The 20,206-nt window shown below is 39.2% G+C and overlaps 1 protein-coding gene across 1 annotated transcript in view; it reads right to left on the reverse strand.

Moving 5' to 3' along the window:
• The window catches only part of LOC122816604 (acyl-coenzyme A synthetase ACSM3, mitochondrial-like), a 291,757-nt gene that overhangs the window by 214,107 nt on the left and 57,444 nt on the right, over positions 1 to 20,206 (reverse strand). The window contains exons 2-4 of the mRNA XM_044089505.1: positions 15,744 to 16,020; positions 15,301 to 15,511; positions 4,132 to 4,339 (exon numbers count right to left, since the gene is read on the reverse strand). Coding sequence (XP_043945440.1) covers positions 4,132 to 4,339; positions 15,301 to 15,511; positions 15,744 to 16,007 — 683 coding nt within the window. The 5' untranslated portion in view covers positions 16,008 to 16,020. The remainder of the gene's footprint in view (positions 1 to 4,131; positions 4,340 to 15,300; positions 15,512 to 15,743; positions 16,021 to 20,206) is intronic.

A 20,206-nucleotide genomic window follows, 5' to 3' on the forward strand; every position in this document is an offset into this window, starting at 1 on the left:
TAAATCTCTTCTGCAACATCAACAGAATGGTTTGGAGGGAAAGGTACATCTCGCAGAGGATACAGCTGCTCTGGAATAGGTTCTCCATCCATATAAAACAAAGTTCATTCCTGTCCATATTCAACTGAAACTTGGATCTATGGATGGGAAACAGAAAATTTACCCAGGGACTGCCGCCTGTACTACTAATGAACAAAGACAGCTCCTAAATGCTTTATCCAATGCACGAGTCCTTTCAAATTATCAATGGTATGATCATAGTTATTCTTATTATGGATAATATAAAATTATTGACCATAGGATGGGGAAGGCCAATCTGTAACCAAATGGGATGGGTTAATATAAGCACAAAAAAGGGAAACTGACTAGGCATAAAATGGCCTGCAAGGGCAGCTAGCCTAATACTTACCTATGAACCTGGGTCGAAAAGGTTGTTGTAATGTACAATGTATGTCACAGGGGTGGCAAAGATCCTGTCAAGTGACAGTTACAGATGGCGCGCTCTTGACCTCTTGACTCAGCTTACAAACCCTGAATTCCAGCTAATGATGATTTCATTGGGTGAAAGCATGTACTACGGGAAAAGATTAAACAATAACGCATTTTAAAAAACTGGCAGTTATGAGGTCAAGGGGCAGAACAATGACAAAAAGCAGGCATACATCTCAACTGTCCAGATTTTCACAGACTGTGTAGATTTTTACCTTGTATTTTTGTTCAGTTCCTCATAAAAATTTTGGTTTTCTGGCAAATCATGAAGTCATAAGATAATGACAGACATTTAAGTTTCAAATTTCATACCCTTCATAAAACTTATGCTATTAAAAAAAGTTATTCTCTCAACATTTTAAGTTTATAAGAGTAGTATTTAAAAATTGTCCCTAGTTTTGGGTCTTTGTCCCCCCATTATTTATGGATTTGTCCAGATTTCTTGCATTAACAGTTTGAGAGGTATGAGACATAAACTAAAAGGGGACTGGAAAACACTAATTTAGTTAACAGATGCAGACCTGTAAATGCTTTTTTAGCTTTTCCCCAACCGTGCCTCTATCAGTAAAGCTATGTTCCCACACACCCTGTCTACTCTCCCTGGGTACCTCAATATCTCCTTAATAGACAATTACAGTTATGTCTGTTCAGTGAGCAAGTTCCAGACTTCTCAGGAAGTTGGCCTTGTGGTAAAATTCCTAGAGACAGGGAGTGAATACTCTCTGAGGAGCCAATTATTAGGAGGCATCATCTCGCTGCAGAGTTTATATTGCATGCCACTCCCCCCTTGAAGCACTGGACTGGGAGGCCTCTGGTCTTCATCACAGGTGCACAGCTAGCAGTTTGCCCCAAATACCCTCCCCAGAATAGAAGAGCTGGCCACTGGCCACTTCACCCTTTCCACCAGGCCAGCTCAACTAGTGGTGTGAGCCCATTCCTGATGTTGAGTCACTGGTTGTAGAGAGACATCCTGCCACTGTATCATTGGGTTGGAGCAGACCTGCAAATATTATCAGGAAACCTACAGTCAAAAGAAGATACAGAAACACGCCAGGCTGCTATATAGCACTATGTTAGTTACAGCACTGCAAGTACAAGAACAATGATGTTTCTTTATTGTAATCCTTATAATATTGAGGGATTATCCTCAAATTTCAACACAAGTTCAGACAACCTTCATCACACTTAACTATGCTGATTTCCTAGATAGACTCAATTTGAGCCAAACCAGGAAAGTCATATGTAGCTTATTCCTGATTCTTCTGTTCGGTCTAGTGTAGATAAACATAAACACATCAACTAAATGCAGCTTTAGACAACAATCACACAACTGAAACTGCATTCAAACTGATTTTTCTTGGATGCAACCTCTCTGTGACTATCCCCAATACATATGACTGTACCTTCTTCATTACTGTTTGCATTATAACATTATTTTCAGCGATGGGGTTCACTGAAGTATGAGGATAAGCAGGAATCCCTTTTGCAATGATACTTACTAAAGTGCTGGTATTTTTGGGGAAACTGGATGGATATGCTTATTTATATAGCTGGCTATCAAATTACTCATCAGCAGTTAGCATAGCGGACTGAGGCTATGAACTGTTAGTGAGCTAGTCCTTGTGGGACAGGGTTTGATTCCCTCAGCCTTTATTTACTTACCCTGGAACTTTGGTCCAGGCTTCTTAATGGTCTTCAGGACTGCATGCCTAGTAACTGCCTGTTTACCTAAGCACCCTTCCTCCCTCCTCTGTCTTGCATTACACACGAACACACTCATGAAACTAAAAAGTGCAAAAGGACATATCTGTATTGTCAGCTGTCAGTCTCTGCAGTTTGTACAGATGGTAATACGATGTATTTTAGCACTGCTCTGAATGGGCATACCATCTCTTCTTTTTTAGTAATGTGTATAACCCTTCCTAAAGTGCTGTGAACTAGGAGGACATTTATAACTAGATGTTTGCCTAAATGACTTGGTAACAAGAAGAAAATTAGAGGGCTGAGTAATGTGCATTAAGACAAGACATTCTTCACTGCACCTTTTGTAAACCACATAAATGGATGTAATTTCCCCAGATAGTATTTTCTCATTTGTTTCTTTATAGTATTTTCTGTAGTACTGCGGACATCTACACAATTCAGAGATGCTATGGAGTATGTTTTTATTTTTCATAAAAAAGTATTATTCTTAATTTACCTGAACAATATAATGCAGCTGCATCTGGTCATTGCTTAACCTGATGTGGGCAGAGGAATAGGGAGAAAGGAAGACTACATATAACTGCATAAACATTTTAACTGATTTCTACCACAGCCAATGCATGTGTACAGCTGAGCCTTACATCACTGATTTACATCAGATGTACTTACTGATTACTTGCAGCATAACTAGTACTAACATTCACAAACCAGTTGCTATGGCATGGTGTACTTGATAAAGAAACATGTAGCTGTTTGATTCCACAGAAATGTGTCTGTTATACCTGATGCAGTTTCACAGGCAAAGGTAACACTAACAAATGTCATGATAACCTGATGTTACAAACTCTTTTAAGCTGCCTTCTCTCCAGTCTTCAATATTTCCTACCATGCACTTGGTGGGTTTACTCCAGGTTTCTTTACTCACACCTCCTAAAATCCTTCCCAAGTATGTATTATTTCTCGTGTGTGTGTGTGTGTGTGTGTGTGTGTGTGTGTGTGTGTGTGTGTGTGTGTGTGTGTGTGTGTGTGGTCTCTATCATTGTCCTTGTAACCTCATGTGTATGTATGTCTGTGTGTGTGTGTGTGTGTGTGTGGGAGGGGGGGGGTCTCTATCATTGTCCTTTTTTTACCCATTTAACAAATAAAATAAAACAAATAAATAAAATAACACTTTTTAAATGTACAAAGATGAAAGCTCAAACACTGGGAATTACTACATGACTTTTGGTCCAAGATTGTGCAACCTCAGAATTAGAATAATTAAGTTACAATAGTTTAGAGGGTGTCGAGGAAGGGGGAAGGTGGTTGTTCTACTTCTAAAACACTGTATTGGTTAGTCTTCATCATTCAACAATTTGTCTTCATGGATATATACAAATGTCAATGTTTTAATCATGGCTTTATTAATAAAAATACATCCCTTCTGGTAAATAGCTTAAAGCAGAAGGCTAGGTCAAAGCATTATAATATAAAGAGAAAGTTTTTTTTTGGGTTTCTGATCTCAGTGATCATTAGGCATCTGTCTCATCCTTTCAATCATTCCATTCATTCCTTTGGCAATGGAGCCCACTCATTCAAAGGTCAAGCAATGGGGGCAATGCCATCATCTGCTACAGGACTTGACCACTTTTTTGCTTTAAACTATAGCCAACCTTACTGAGCATGACCAATAGCATCCTAAGCATTTAATGTGCAATGGGACTTTGCAAGGGTATATCACCCACTGCTGTGAGTGGTGTAACCTCTAAGAAGGTCCAGACCCTTTTTAAAGCAAGCACATCCATGAGGTCTCCAGACTTCTGTGGAGATACTTACATAGAAAGTGCCCCAGGTATGCACCCTCTCCCCCTTGCCACAGAAGAGGTCTCATGACTCTCCCTGCTTCTCCTCTCCAGTTCCTCCAGTGACTCGATCATTTATTAAAAATAAAGTACTTACTTCATAAGGTGTCTGAAGTTCAGCCATCCATTTCTATTGTCTTCAGATACAATGAATTTAGTTTTAAGAGATGGGCATTCTGAAGCAACAGAATCTACCAGCGATGCTGTGCTGTCATTTGTGATGATACACGTGGCTCCAGAGATCTGAAGTCGATGAAGGATGTCTTTAGCTGTCAGCTGTGTTGTTCCAGGAATTAACACTGTTCCTACAAATGGACCAGGTACAGTTTAATAAAAGATGGACCATTAGTCAGCTACTGTTCTTATTACACTTAAGTGAGAAAATTCTGTGCTTGTACTTAATACTCTTGAAACAAAACAATTTATTTATTTTGCACTTGGTTGATATTCAGTAAAACAGCTAAAATAAAAGAAAGTAAAAGTGTGTTATGCATACTAGAAGACTGAATAAGTACCGCTTTTGAATATCTTCCTTATACACAATGCAGAATACACAAAGTGGAAACTTGTTATAGATCCTGAAATATTAGACCAGTGATACTAAGATATTTACCAGGAATTTACCAAAACCTCTGTATAGTACACCAAGCTGTACAAGTTACTTTGTGTAGAGTGTAGTGGGAGTCCCGCTTCATAAAGATTCTGCTAGGCAATGAGGGAGTTTGGTACCACATGTAAATATGGTAAGGTGTATGTGTGTGTGTGTGTGTGTGTGTGTGTGTGTGTGTGTGTGTGTGTGTGTGTGTGTGTGTGTGTGTGTGTGTGTGTGTCATGTGTATATCCAACTGCTTTGTACAGAAGTTTGTGTTGAGAAGGTGTTTGTAGTAAAGTTTTGTATTTAAAATGTATCCACAGTATGTCCTACTGGAAGAGAACAGAAATGTACATGCACTACTGTAACTGTTTAAATGTATATATTTTAACAGTGGAAACTGGAAAACAGGAGGTTAACCTCAGTCCAGCAAACTTTATAAAAACATCTGAAATTAAATGACGTTATAGGCTATGCCATAAAGATGTTTCAATACAGCTAGAGACACAAAGTCTGTATTAGGAAGCTTTCTGTATTGTCTTTAGGGTGAACTAATTACTACTTTGGAAGTATGAAAGAATGTAATTGTTTTATGGCCAGCATTGCCAAAGATCTGAGCAAAAACTCTTGTATGAGTATTTTTACAGGTAGATGCTAAATACTGCCAGCTTCAGCAACGGGGGATTTGCCTGGGAACCAGAAGTCAGATGACAAGAAGTGATGCCATTCTGCAAGCTATCCCAGCAGTAATATTTTTGATATTATTTTGAGAAGTTTCTGAGTGAGACAGAGCATTCTGCATTCTGTCTTGGACCTCACAACAAGAACCATTCACCACATTGTCCTTACACCCTAATTAAGTAAGTTGCTAGGATACAGTAACTCTCTTAGAATCAGTCAGGAATATAGTGAAGCTTAGTTTAGATGTTTTTCTTTATTTGTGTGAGCCTACACTGCAATGTTATTTTAAATATTTCCTGTGGTTTTGAACTCTGATGTCACTATGAATATATATCTAATACTGTCTTGTTCTTTTATTTATTATTAAATATATTTAAACCTTTCATTGTGGCTGATCTTTGTAGAGATATTTAAGTTTTAAAAGTACATGCATATTTATTTGGTGACACTGTGTGGGCCACTGCTAATAGCCTTGCTCTTGGTCAAACCACCATTAATATTACATAGTAAGATTGGACACCATTTGTTAAGGGCCTTAAGGTAGCTGTCACGAGTGACTGGTGGCAGTGAAAACTACCTTATAGTTTGGGCAGAAAGGAGCGTAGCTAGTAAATCTGTGCCAGCCTTTCCCAGGTGTGTGTGTGTGTGTGTGTGTGTGTGTGTGTGTGTGTGTGTGTGTGTGTGTGTGTGTGTGTGTGTGTGTGTGTGTGTGTGTGTGTGTGTGTGTGTGTGTGTGTGTGTGTGTAAATCAAACCTTAAAGACTGTGTGTGCGTCAGCTAATTTGGAAGGGACAAGAAGCACTGGTTGGACAGAGAAGGAGCTGGAGGTCTTGGCTTGGTCACTCAGCTGAGATCTCAACTCTGTAGCTGTGCCAGTTGCAAGTCTTACTGGGGATCTGGAGGAAGAGGGAGAAACCAGCCCCAGACTGACTGTGGTCTCTGTGTGCTCTTAAGGGAAATTGCACTTGATGCAGAGGCCTGCATCTGAAAATACTTTGTGTGTACCTGTTATGCTCTCAGTGAACGTTGCCGGTGGTGAGGATTGAGGCTCCTTGATTACTGGTCCAGTGGGGGGACATCAAATATTATTTGGTGGGCAGTATTGTATGAGGAAGTCTGGGGTGGCAGAGAAGTATGTAAGAGTGGTACAGAATATGTATGAGGATAGTGTGACAGTGGTGAGAGCTGGCGAAGGTGGATGAGTTTAAATACTTGGGATCAACAGCTTAGAGTAATGGTGAGTGTGGAAGGGAGGTGAAGAAGAGAGTACAGGCAGGATGAAGTGGGTGGAGAAAAGTGTCAGGAATGATTTGTGACAGACGGGTGCCAATCAGAGTGAAAGGGAAGGTCTACAAGAGGGTACTGAGACCAGCTATGTTATATGGGTTGGAGATGGTAGCATTGACAAAAAGGCAGGAGTCACAGCTGGATGTGGCAGAGTTAAAGATGTTACAATTTGCACTGGGTGTGACGAGGATGGACAGGATTAGGACTGAGTATATTAGAGGGTCAGCTCAGGTTGGACGGTTTGGAGACAAAGCCAGAGAGACAAGATTGTGTTGGTTTGGACATGTGCTGAGAAGGGATGTTAGGTATATTGGGAAAAGAATGCTAAGGATTTAGCTGCCAGGTAAGAGGAAAAGAGGAAGGCCTAAGATAAGGTTTATGGATGTGGTGAGAGAGGACATGCAGGTGGTTGGTATGACAGAGCAAGATGCAGAGGACAGGAAGAAATGGAAACAGATAATCCACTGTGGCGACCCCTAATGGGAATGGCCGAAAGAAAAAGAAGAAGAAGGGCAGTGATGGGATATCCCCATTACATATTAATTGCCTGGCAGTGGTGGGATCACCACATCACATATTGGGATTCAGTGATGTGAATATTGAACTCCTGTAGCCTGTAAACAGTGGTCACTAAAGAAGGTGTTTGTACTCTCAAGCAGCCACAAGGTAGACATTCAGAGTTTCTTATCACAATAGTTTTATTTATTTTTTGTTAGCTTAGTTAGTCAGCAAGAGCAAGCAAGGATGTCAGTGGAGGATTATGGCAAGCTGACAAGGAACCAGTCGGCTGAGATGTGTCCTGTCAAAGGACTGGGGCATGCCAACCTGATTAAACGAGAAATTACTGCAGCCTTAACCACAGCTGCATCACTGACCAGCAACCAGGAGGACAACCAGTCTGGCCTTGGGGATGTACAACTCTCAGCATATGGAAAGTTCAACTTTGCTCAGAGGACTTAAAAATCCATCTAGAGTTAGAGACTTGAACTGGAAGCTAAATGTTTGGAACTAGAATCAGCAGAGAGACTGCAGCAGGAGAAAGAAATGGAATTGGAATCAGCAGAGAGACTGAGATATCTGGAAGCCAAAGAAAATGAGAGACAGAGGCAACATGAAAAGGAGTTGCTGACTCTTTCCCAGGGTTATGGAGGTATTGTGGAAGGGAATGACTGAACTCAAGAAGCAACAAAGGTCAATAGATTTCTTCCACAATTTAAAAAGGTTGATAATTTTGATAGATTTTCTCATATGTTTGAAAGGGTTTGTACACAGTATAATGTTGACCAAGGGCTCTGGGTACAGTTCCTGACCCCCTTACTCCATGGTAAAGCTGTAACTGCTGTTTCTAAATTGTCTGATACTGATTGCTTAAATTATAATACAGTTAAAAACTGTTTATTAGAGTGTTTTAAGTTAACATTTGAAACATATAGAAAAAAAGTTTTGAGCATAGGCACATGGCAGATTAAACTTTGTGTAAATATATTGCTGAGTTAAGCAGTCATTTTCATAGGTGGGTAACTGGGTGTCAGGTCACCACTTTTGAAGGACTTGCAGAACTTTTGGTGAGGGAGCAAGCCCTTAGCACTTTGCCTGAGGACAAGAGAATCTGGTTGGCAGATAGAGAATGCAACACTGCAGATGAGTTGAGGAAAAAAGGAGACCTGTACCTAGCAAGCACGGCATCATCACTGCACAGGAAAGGGATACCCAGTGCTGGAAAGCCTAAACCACCCCACCACAGTCTGCCAGTAACAGGAGAAGCCAGTATTTCAGGTACATGGCCAGGATTAAGGGTTAAATGTTTTAAATGTAACCAGTGGGGTCGTGTAGTATATATATGTCCACAGAGGAAGGTGGGGCACAAAAGGTGGAAGAGCCAACAAGTGGGAATGACAGAATGCCAGTGGGAAGTTATCTGGAGACAACAAGGGTACCAAACTACCACAACAGGTTATATCCCGTCTTAGTAGATGAGAAACAGGCCATTGCTAAGAGAGATACAGCCTCTGACCTAACCATTGTGAAGCCTGCAATGGTAAAATAGGAGCACTACTTGCTTGGGCAGTCTACTCCACTCAGAGCCTTAGGAGGCACCCCATTCCAAAATCCTTTGACTAGTGTTCACCTTGACTGGGAGGGTGGAAAAGGAAGCAAGCAAGTAGGTGTGTTTGAGGATATTCCTGCAGATGTCCTGATAATGAAGCACCTTGTGTGCATGCAGTTACATGCAGTCAGGTTAGACATTCCATTTGAAGGTCATATGGGCATAAAGCATACCAAGAGACATATTACGCAGAAATTTTATTGGCCTAGGATTTCCAGGGATATAACAGTTTACTGCAGGACCCATGAGCAGTGCAAAAAGGTAGGCAAGGCAGGAGACAAGGTCAAAGCTTCTTTGTATGTAAATCAAACCTCAAAGAGTGAGTGTGTGTAAGCTACTTGGGCAGAGACATGAAACACTGCATGAACAGACAGAGTACTGGAGGTCTTGGCTTGGTCACACAGCTAGGGTCAGTTGAGATCTAAACTCTATAGTTGTACCAGTGTGGAGTCTTATTAGGAATATGTTGGAAAAGGGAGAAACCAGCCCCAGACTGACTGTGGACTCTGTGTGCTTGTGATGACCCACCACTGGATCAGTAATCAAGCAGCCTGAATACTCACCACTGGCAACCATGAGGGACGTACACTGGGAGGATAACAGGTGCACACACAGTATTTCCATATGCAGCTCTTTGCATTAAGTGCAATTTCCTTTAAGAGCACACAGAGACCACAGTCTGTCCAGGGTTGTTTTTTCCCTCATTCTCCAGATCCCCAGTAAGTATCCCCACTATCACAGCCAAGCCAAGACCTCCAGCACTCTCTCTGTCCTCTCTTTGAGGTTTGATTTACACACACACACACACACACACACACACACACACACACACACACACACACACACACACACACACACACACACACACACACCTGGGAAAGGGTTGCACAGATTTACTAGCTATGTCCCTTTTTGTCCAGACTATAAGGTAGTTATCACTACCATCAGCCAACTTATCAGCTACTTTAAGGCCCTTAAGAAAGGGTGTCCAGTCTTACTATGTCACATTAATATTAATAAAAATGGTAGTTTGACCAAGAACAAGGCTGTTAGGAGTGGCCCACACAGTGTCACCAAATAAATATGCAAGTACTCTCAAAACCTAAATATCTCTAAACAGATCAGCCACAATGAAAGGTTTAAATATATTTAATAATAAATAATAAAAGAACAAGAAAATACAGTGACTTCAGAGTTCAAAATCATAGGAAATATTTAAAACAACGTTGCAGGGCAGTCTCAAATAAATAAATAAAAATATCTAAACTAAGCTTCACTATATTCCTGACTGAATCTAAGAGAATTACTATACCATAGAAACTTACTTACAGAGCAAAGCAGATATGTGGTGAATGGAACTTGTTGCCAGGTCCAAGACATAATGCAGAATGCACTGTCTCACTAAGAGAGTTCTCAAATTAATATCTTAAATATTACTGCTGGGATAGCTTGCAGAATGACATAATTTCTTGTCATCTGACTCTATCCCAAATGAAACCCCCACTGTAGGAAGCTAGCAGTATTTAACATCTACCTGTGAAAATACACAGAACTCAGATTTTTGGAGTATGCTGGGAGTCATAAAACAATTACATTCCTTCATGTTTTCAAAACTAGTAATGAGTTCACTCTGAAGACAATACAGAAAGTTTCTCAGCACAGATATTGTGTCTAAGGCCTAGCCTATAAAGTATTTTAATTTCAGTTATTTTTCTGAAGTTAACATCCTGTATTCTAGTTCCCACTGGTAAAATATATACATTTAAACAGTTACAATAGTTCATCTACACTTCTCATCTTTTTCAGTAGGGCACATTGTGGTTACATTTTAAGCACAAGCACTTTATAAAATACCTTTTTAACACACACTCCTGTACCAGCAGTTTGATATATACATGGCATACAGCTCTAATACATTTGTAACACAAGCATCTTATATAAAGCATATTGATATTCACAAATGACATATACTTATTTATAAAATTCCAGATAGCAGTGCTGGTGGTATCTCTTTTCATGAAAGTGCTCTTAAGGGAAATTGCACTTGATGCAGAGAGCTGCATCTGAAAATAATGTGTGTATACCTGTTATCCCCTCAGTGAACGTCCCCCCACAGGTGCCAGTGGTGAGGATTGAGGCTCCTTGATTACTAGTCCAATGGTGGGTCGTCACAATCTGCATGTGTGTATGTGTGTGTGAATAGACACTGGGACAGTGTGTGACACATTTGTGTGATTATGTGCACTTGGAGTGCTTACTGTGAGTGTATGTGTTTGTGCATGTGTAAGATGCCCACTGCCTGAAGTGATCTGTAGCTGGTATGGATATAGAGAGAGTAGACGCAGAGAATGCAAGCACAGAATTGTGTGTGTGTGTGTGTGTGTGTGTGTGTGTGTGTGTGTGTGTGTGTGTGTGTGTGTGTGTGTGTGTGTGTGTGTGTGTGTGTGTGTGTGTGTGTGTGTGTGTGTGTGTGTGTGTGTGTGTGTGTGTGTGTGTGTGTGTGTGTGTGTGTGTGTGTGTGTGTGTGCATGTATTTGTGTGAGAGAGACAGTGGGTGCCTGTACAATTGTATGTGCTTGTCGGCTTGTAATCTCGGAAAGGGGGAAGGACTGTGTGTGCTCCTAAGTGGTGTTGAAGGTGCCTACACTACTTACTTGCACAAGAAGTTGGGGTGCTCAGCTAACAATTGTCCAAACTACTTAGCTGAGTTATTTATTGTTATGCAAATTATACTGTAATGCAATTAATGGCCATATACTGAGTGCACAGCTATGAACTGTATTAAATCAGAGAAGTTTAACTCATTCTACCTGAGCAGGGCAAGGTCACAGTTTGTGTCACAGTGAAGTATCAAGAATTCTTCAGAAATCCAGAAATAAATGGGAAACATCTTTCCAAGAAATCCATATTTTTCTACAACTTTGAACTTGACTTAATATCTCTCTATATTTTTTTGTATTTTTATGCTTCTGCCCATTTTCATATCTATGTCAGGTGAGCTGCAGCTCTAAAAACGTTAAGTGAGCTTTTCAGGGTTGTTAGGTTAGATAAGGGTCTGAGTCTAAGGTCAGTAACCCACTATGCTAACTTTTAGAATCCATAGACTGTAAATACATTCATAAAATGAAAAACAAAGTTTAAAGCATTTACTGATTAAATGGTTGTCTATTGGTGCTAACTGTCAGTGCAGTATCTTTCAAATACACCTAGATATCATTCTAGTCTTTACTCCATTGTGTGTGTATATCCTCTGACAGACTCGCAATCCCATCCAGGACTGGCTCCATGCCTTCCTATTGTTGCTTACAAATGGTTTCTCCCCTCTAACCGTGAGTAGCATAAAGCTAGTACTTAAAAGAATGAATGAACAAAATAGATGCAATTCCTTTGGGATATTACTGCACTAAGATGATTTTGTGATATTACTACACCAAGGTGAGTATGCTTCTGCATAAGTCTGGAGTTTTCAGCTTTCTAGAAATATCCACTTAATTAAGCTTCTGGTGTTTGAGACATTTATATATAGACAGAGTTTGTAGAAGCAGGCAGTGGCTTACCAGTACACCCATTCCATACCCCCCATATGCAAATGTAGAATGACATAATTTCTTGTCATCTGACTCTATCCCAAATGAAACCCCCACTGTAGGAAGCTAGCAGTATTTAACATCTACCTGTGAAAATACACAGAACTCAGATTTTTGGAGTATGCTGGAAGTCATAAAACAATTACATTCCTTCATGTTTTCAAAACTAGTAATGAGTTCACTCTGAAGACAATACAGAAAGCTTCTCAGCACAGATATTGTGTCTAAGGCCTAGCCTATAAAGTATTTTAATTTCAGTTATTTTTCTGAAGTTAACATCCTGTATTCTAGTCCCCATTGTTAAAATATATATGCATTTAAACAGTTACAATAGTTCATGTACACTTCTCATCTTTTTCAGTAGGGCACATTGTGGTTACATTTTAAACACAAGCACTTTATAAAATACCTTTTTAACACACACTCCTGTACCAGCAGTTTGATATATACATAGCATACAGCTCTAATACATTTGTAACACAAGCATCTTATATAAAGCATATTGATATTCACAAATGACATATACTTATTTATAAAACTCCAGATAGCAGTGCTGGTAGTATCTCTTTTCATGAAAGTGCTCTTAAGGGAAATTGCACTTGATGCGGAGAGCTGCATCTGAAAATAATGTGTGTATACCTGTTATCCCCTCAGTGAACGTCCCCCCACAGGTGCCAGTGGTGAGGATTGAGGCTCCTTGATTACTAGTCCAATGGTGGGTCGTCACAATCTGCATGTGTGTATGTGTGTGTGAATAGACACTGGGACAGTGTGTGACACATTTGTGTGATTATGTGCACTTGGAGTGCTTACTGTGAGTGTATGTGTTTGTGCATGTGTAAGATGCCCACTGCCTGAAGTGATCTGTAGCTGGTATGGATATAGAGAGAGTAGACGCAGAGAATGCAAGCACAGAATTGTGTGTGTGTGTGTGTGTGTGTGTGTGTGTGTGTGTGTGTGTGTGTGTGTGTGTGTGTGTGTGTGTGTGTGTGTGTGTGTGTGTGTGGATATAGAGAGAGTAGACACAGAGAATGTAAGCACAGAATTGTGTGTGTGTGTGTGTGTGTGTGTGTGTGTGTGTGTGTGTGTGTGTGTGTGTGTGTGTGTGTGTGTGTGTGTGTGTGTGTGTGTGTGTGTGCATGTATTTGTGTGAGAGAGACAGTGGGTGCCTGTACAATTGTATGTGCTTGTCGGCTTGTAATCTCGGAAAGGGGGAAGGACTGTGTGTGCTCCTAAGTTGTGTTGAAGGTGCCTACACTACTTACTTGCATAGGAAGTTGGGGTGCTCAGCTAACAATTGTCCAAACTACAGAAACGGACAAAAGTACTTGAAACAGTAGATCCTCAGAAGGAGAAACCAGTCCGTAGGATGTTAGCAAAAATAACTTTTAATCACCTCCATGATAAAAACAATATCAAATCAAGCGCTTTCACTTGGCTCAGTACCAAGCTTTATCAAGAGGAGGTTGGAGGTGATTAAAAGTTATTTTTGCTAACATCCTGCGGACTGGTTCCTCCTTCTGTGGATCTACTGTTTCAATTGTCCAAACTACTTAGCTGAGTGATTTATTGTTATGCAAATTATACTGTAATGCAATTAATGGCCATATACTGAGTGCACAGCTATGAACTGTATTAAATCAGAGAAGTTTAACTCATTCTACCTGAGCAGGGCAAGATCACAGTTTGTGTCACAGTGAAGTATCAAGAATTCTTCAGAAATCCAGAAATAAATGGGAAACATCTTTCCAAGAAATCCATATTTTTCTACAACTTTGAACTTGACTTAATATCTCTCTATATTTTTTTTTTGTATTTTTATGCTTCTGCCCATTTTCATATCTATGTCAGGTGAGCTGCAGCTCTAAAAACGTTATGTGAACTTTTCAGGGTTGTTAGGTTAGATAAGGGTCTGTGTCTAAGGTCAGTAACCCACTATGCTAACTTTTAGAATCCATAGACTGTAAATACATTCATAAAATGAAAAACAAAGTTTAAAGCATTTACTGATTAAATGGTTGTCTATTGGTGCTAACTGTCAGTGCAGTATCTTTCAAATACACCTAGATATCATTCTAGTCTTTACTCCATTGTGTGTGTATATCCTCTGACAGACTCGCAATCCCATCCAGGACTGGCTCCATGCCTTACTATTGTTGCTTACAAACGGTTTCTCCCCTCTAACTGTGAGTTGCATAAAGCTAGTACTTAAAAGAACGAATGAACAAAATAGATGCAATTCATTTGGGATATTACTGCACTAAGATGATTTTGTGATATTACTACACCAAGGTGAGTATGCTTCTGCATAAGTCTGGAGTTTTCAGCTTTCTAGAAATATCCACTTAATTAAGCTTCTGGTGTTTGAGACATTTATATATAGACAGAGTTTGTGGAAGCAGGCAGTGGCTTACCAGTACACGCATTCCATATCCCCCCATATGCACATGTATGCAAGGGGGCATTATGAAAAATCCCCTAACAGCTGCCTATGTGAAGGCTGTGCAGTGATTTTGTCCATTCCATAAAGGGATAAATGGGGCTGAGACTGAAGCAACTAGACAGTTACCTGTTACAGGACAGACAAAAGAAAGAAGGAAAAATTTAAATGAAAAATGACAGTCTCCCCCTTGACTCTCACACACACACACACACACACACACACACACACACACACACACACACACACACACACACACACACACACACACACACATGAGCCAGGGGGGATTGCCCCATTGCTTAAAAGGGTTTAGTAATGTTTTTGTAAATTAAATCTGGTAAATTTATATGCAGTTAAAAAAGTTTTGATAACCTACAGCAGTAACTCACTTTAGTTCGTTACTTATATTGATGGTAAAATGAAAATGTCCATGTTTGTTATGCTTTACTGTAAGTATTAATGATATAGAAACAGAAAATCTTAATACAGAATATCTGTATTTATTACTATACGCAAACTTTTTTTGAGAAAAAATTTTTTAACATAAAAATTGCAGATATTCACCCTACCTGTTCTGATGCAAGCGACGTTTAGTAACCACCATTCAGGAATTTGTGGTAAAATAAGGATTACTCTGTCAGCTATCTTCAGTTCACCAACTTCAGACAGGATATTGGCAGCTTTTCTAGAAAAATATCCCAGCTCCTCAAAGCTCCATTTGATCTCATCTCCTTGGTCACTAACCCACCACAGAGCTGGATTTGAAGGCCAAAGTCCTTCCTTTGATAAATACAAGGGAAAAAAGGCTTGTGAATGGACCTTCCACCTACTTTTACATTAAGCAAAAGGCTGAAAAATGTAAATGCCTGCATTAAACAGTTTTAAAAACAAAGCAATAGGCAAAATTCCTCTCTTCAAGTGCAACTATACTCAAAGTCAATTATTAATGAAGAGGGCAACAATATCATGAAAGATACTATAACTTGAACTGAGAATTAAAAATAAATTCTACCTTTTCTTTTATAGCCCATTCATCTAGTACATCACTTGCAAAGTTGAAGTATTGTGGTACTTTGGGTTTATACTTCTTTATGGAGTCATAACCTGTAAAATTCTGAGGCTTGGGGTCTTTGGATACTTCACAAAATGACCTTTGGTGGTTGTTTTGTTTCCATACCACTGTAGATGTTTTCAGATTTGACAAACTCAAGTGTGAAACACCAAGACACAGAGGCAGTAGTTTTACTCTGTGTAAAGGAATCAGTAATGTCTTCATTTTTTCTGACTGTCTGCAATTAAAGAAATGAAGATAATGATCATTGATCTAAAAATACATGCCACATTACTCAAAACTGCATTACATCTGCGTAACTTAGATTCAGAGTATATTATTAGTACTAATAAATAAATTACTGAAGTGCTGCACTGATGACATGTGTATTGCTTCAAAATGACTCATTATTAAGTCTCACAGCTGTTTATTCTGGGAGAAAATTAGCTTATTTCCTTGTGACAACTACAAGGGTCATGTTCGCTACAGGTAATGACAAGTAATTGTAAAATCAATTATTATTTTAACATAGGCAAACACAGACACACACAAAAGACTATATACAATGCTAGCTCTGCAGCCTACAACATACAGATACTGACAGAGCCACTTAATTTACAGCAGTTAGTAAAAAGGCATAACTGTAAATCTGCATTTCTGCAATTAACACAATGTTCTGTAAAAAGCTTTAGCCCAGTTTGTATCATACCATTGAGATGCAAAATCATGCGTAAAAAACGGGGTCTTAGACGTATTACATGTCTTGCATCCTGGCAGATTCAGTAGGTTAATCAACAATGTAATAATAATAATAATAATACATATGAAATTGGCTAAGAAGTAGTGTTATTCAACCATGTCTTTTTCAGTACATTGCAAGTTACTGAAGCTTATTATTTTTCTGATTAGCACTGAATCTGTTAAGCAAAAATTAATTTATATTGCAAATTTGTGTAAGCAAAAAGTGTTGGGGTGGTTTTCAAAGGCACTGTACACAATGTAAAGGGCTAGCGAGTAGGAAAGCACATGAAATTACCAAAATATGATCACAGATCATGGCATATGAAGACTGCAAAAAAAAAAAAAAAATATATATATATATATATATATATATATATTTATATTGATGTGCACTTTTTGCTAGTTGCACACAGAATATATGCAGTGTTGATCACCCGGATATATTTTGTGTGTGTACTGTTTGATAGTCGCACAAAATATATGCAAATTATCAACTCTGTATGAGCAACAGTGCTATTGCTGTTCAGAGACAAGGATTCTAGTACAAGCACTCGAGTCCTAAGCACTTGAAGACCACTGTCCGAAAGCCAGGGAATCAAGCATAGTGTAGCTTATGTATACTGCCCCCTCAAACTCAAATATGAGTTCAGGCAAGCAGCTGCCATACCTTACCCAAACACATTTGAGTTCGAGCGAGGTAAGTGCAGCGGCCTTGGAAAGGGGGTAAGAGGATAGATTAGGGCATTGATCAGGAGGGGGATTTAGGTTTAGGGAGCAGGAAGGGGGTTTTAGGGTTAGGGAATGAAAGGGGAGATTAAGGTTAGGGTTAGGCAGCAATCAAGGAATTTAGGTTTGGGGGGGTTGGAGTTTTAGGTTTAGGCAGATTTTATGGATTTTAGGCTTAGGGAGGTGGAGTGGAGTTTTAGGGTAAGGGAGCAAGGAATCTGGTTAGAAACTTGGTGAGAGTTTTAGGGTTACTGTTAGAGCTTTGCTAGGGCTATAGAGTTTTATAGGCTTGTGTGCTGGAAGGGCTGAATAGTTAAAGGAGATTGGGCTGGTGGGAGTTAAGAGCGCTTGTTTTTTTTTTTGACTAAATGTCAGTGAGCAAGTATGTCACAAGCTACAAGCATATAAGCACTTGTAGTAAACTTGAGACAAGTGTGTATACTAAACATGTCATCTGACATGATATTAGAACTCAGTTCCACAGGTCTTCTAATCATCTAGATACACACAGCAGTACACCAGTATGTAAATGCCATTAAATGGAAGGAACAGAAAGCACAAATGTAGCTTAAAAATCATCCCTATTAATCATTAACATTTTATAGGTAATGTGATGGAAGGAATCTGTACAATAAGAATTAAAAACCATATTTAAGTCTTATTCCAATAAGTTTTCTTTGTTTTTCATTCAGCCAAAGGATAGCTAACCATTTCTGTAGTGGGAACAAACTTATAGTTGTGAATTAATACCATAGAAGACAACACCAACAGAAGGAAATGTGAGCTGGGTTGTACAGCTTTAGCTTTAACTGGGAAAAATTTCTTGGCTACTTGATTTTTTTTATTCAGCCAATTAGTGACTTATGGATTCATTTTCAATTACAGTTTTGATGTTTTACAGTTCAAATCTGTTGTCATGATGTGGGGATACAGCTTCTTACAACTGTTGGTTTGCAATTTATATTTTGATGCCTTACAGACTGATAGTAAAGTGGTTTAGATTTGTATACATTTTCTAGTTGCACACGTTGTGTGTGGTGAGTGGGGTTGGGATTCAAAAAGGGCTACTACAAGTAGCGAGTCCTAACTTGAGTTGCCAGCCATTCACAGATACCCTTTTTGATTCACAGACAAGCCCACCACAGTGATTTAACATGGTCAGTAGAATCACTGTTGTGGGTCATCTCCATGGCTGCTCTACATGCTAATGTGCTAATATGGCATTTTGGGGGAGTTGGTAATACTAATTAGCCTTGTGCTCTCCCCTGGAAATGCCCACCTGTGTTAACATGGCCAAAATGCCATGTTCTTCCATTATTTGAAATAGAATAAACAACATTGTATGTAACTGTAAAGGAGTTTAGGGGGGAAATGGCGGTGGTGATGGTACAAATGGGATAAGGGAGATGGCAGAGAGATACCAGGACAGGGTTTTGGCAGTAATATTCTCAGAAGTTGTGTCTGTGGCACTGGTCAGCATACTGAGAATGGGGAGAATAAGGGAGTATAATGACTGGCTACAGCAGTGAAAAATGGGCACAGGCTGGGCAGTTGTAGGAGAATGGGAAACCTCAAAGGAACAGACACCACCATAGACTAGAACAGTGGAGCTCAGAGCTAGGTAGAAAAGTTACACATCAATGATCACACATTTAAACTCAGATGGAATGGGGGAGGGGGTGTCACAAACACAGGACAGGTACTAGGTTTTCATGTAGAGGACAGAAGAGAAACGAACAGAATAGAGCAAAAGTATAAGTCACAAACAAGAATAACTCAGAGCATTATTAAACCATGCAATCCGTCTAGGCAGGAAAATTGTGGAAGATTTTTTCTTTTATAAAAAAATTATAGTCAACATGAACTCAATCATAAATATTCAGAATAAAAAAAAAAATAAAATTAATTAAAAAATAAAAGAAAACGCCCCCCACAGTCAGTTTCTAATTTAATATAAAAATGCCTCACTCCCGCACAGTGCTTTTTCCCCTTAATTTTTCTCCCCGCTGCCTGAAAATTAACGTGTTCCCCTTTACCCACTTTTCTACGAGGGCTTTGTCATTCCAGCAGTCATCAGGGTTATTCTAATAATATTTCCATGATAACAATGGCTACATACTTCTGTTGAAGTGGGGGATTGCAATTCTAGGCTCACTGAACTCATGAACCTGCATGTTCAAGCACTCCATTTCAATGTCAAGCAGTCCATACATGTGGATTACTCTAACACTGCTGGAGTGATTTCAAAGCCTCTGCTAGAAGTTGCCAGTGCTCGTGTATCAGGCGACCCCCCCCCCCCCGATGGGTGAACAAACATCAGTTGCTTAATCCTACCCCACCTAGCCAGCTTATCTAGTACCTGGGTTGTTAAGTTGTCTTGGGTTGCCAGGGTTGCAGCTATTGCTCTACTAGTACCATATAGCTGGCACATAACTCTTAACAGTTTTTCCATTCAGCAACAGGTAACTGTTCCTCTAACTTCAACATCTCTTATTCCTTGGATAAAATAAAAAAATACATCAACCAGGATATAAATAACATTTTTTTTTAAATTAAACATACAGTTTGCATTCCATGTAGGCTGCAGTCAAACGTGACCACTGTTCTCTAGGACGTGCAAATAATGCCCCACTTTATACCTTGTACACAATGTTCCACATTTTCATATATAATGTTTCCTCTACATCATTTCCATTCTGTCAGCAAGAAGGTTACAAAACTCGTTAATAAAACATATTCATACAGCAGATAAACAATAGTTTCTTCTTGTTCCAAACACTCATGCCCAGTGGTGTACCTTTCATTCTGCTCTTTGTAGTTGAGAATAGCCTTTACTGGAATCCTTTCATGAATAAACAGTTCACATTCTATATATATATATATATATATATATATATATATATATATATATATATATATGTGTGTGTGTATATATATATATATATATATATATATAT

The sequence above is a fragment of the Protopterus annectens genome, chromosome 12.part0 (genome assembly GCF_019279795.1).
Source record: "Protopterus annectens isolate FY-2018-M chromosome 12.part0, PAN1.0, whole genome shotgun sequence".
Classification (NCBI taxonomy): Eukaryota; Metazoa; Chordata; order Ceratodontiformes; family Protopteridae; genus Protopterus; species Protopterus annectens.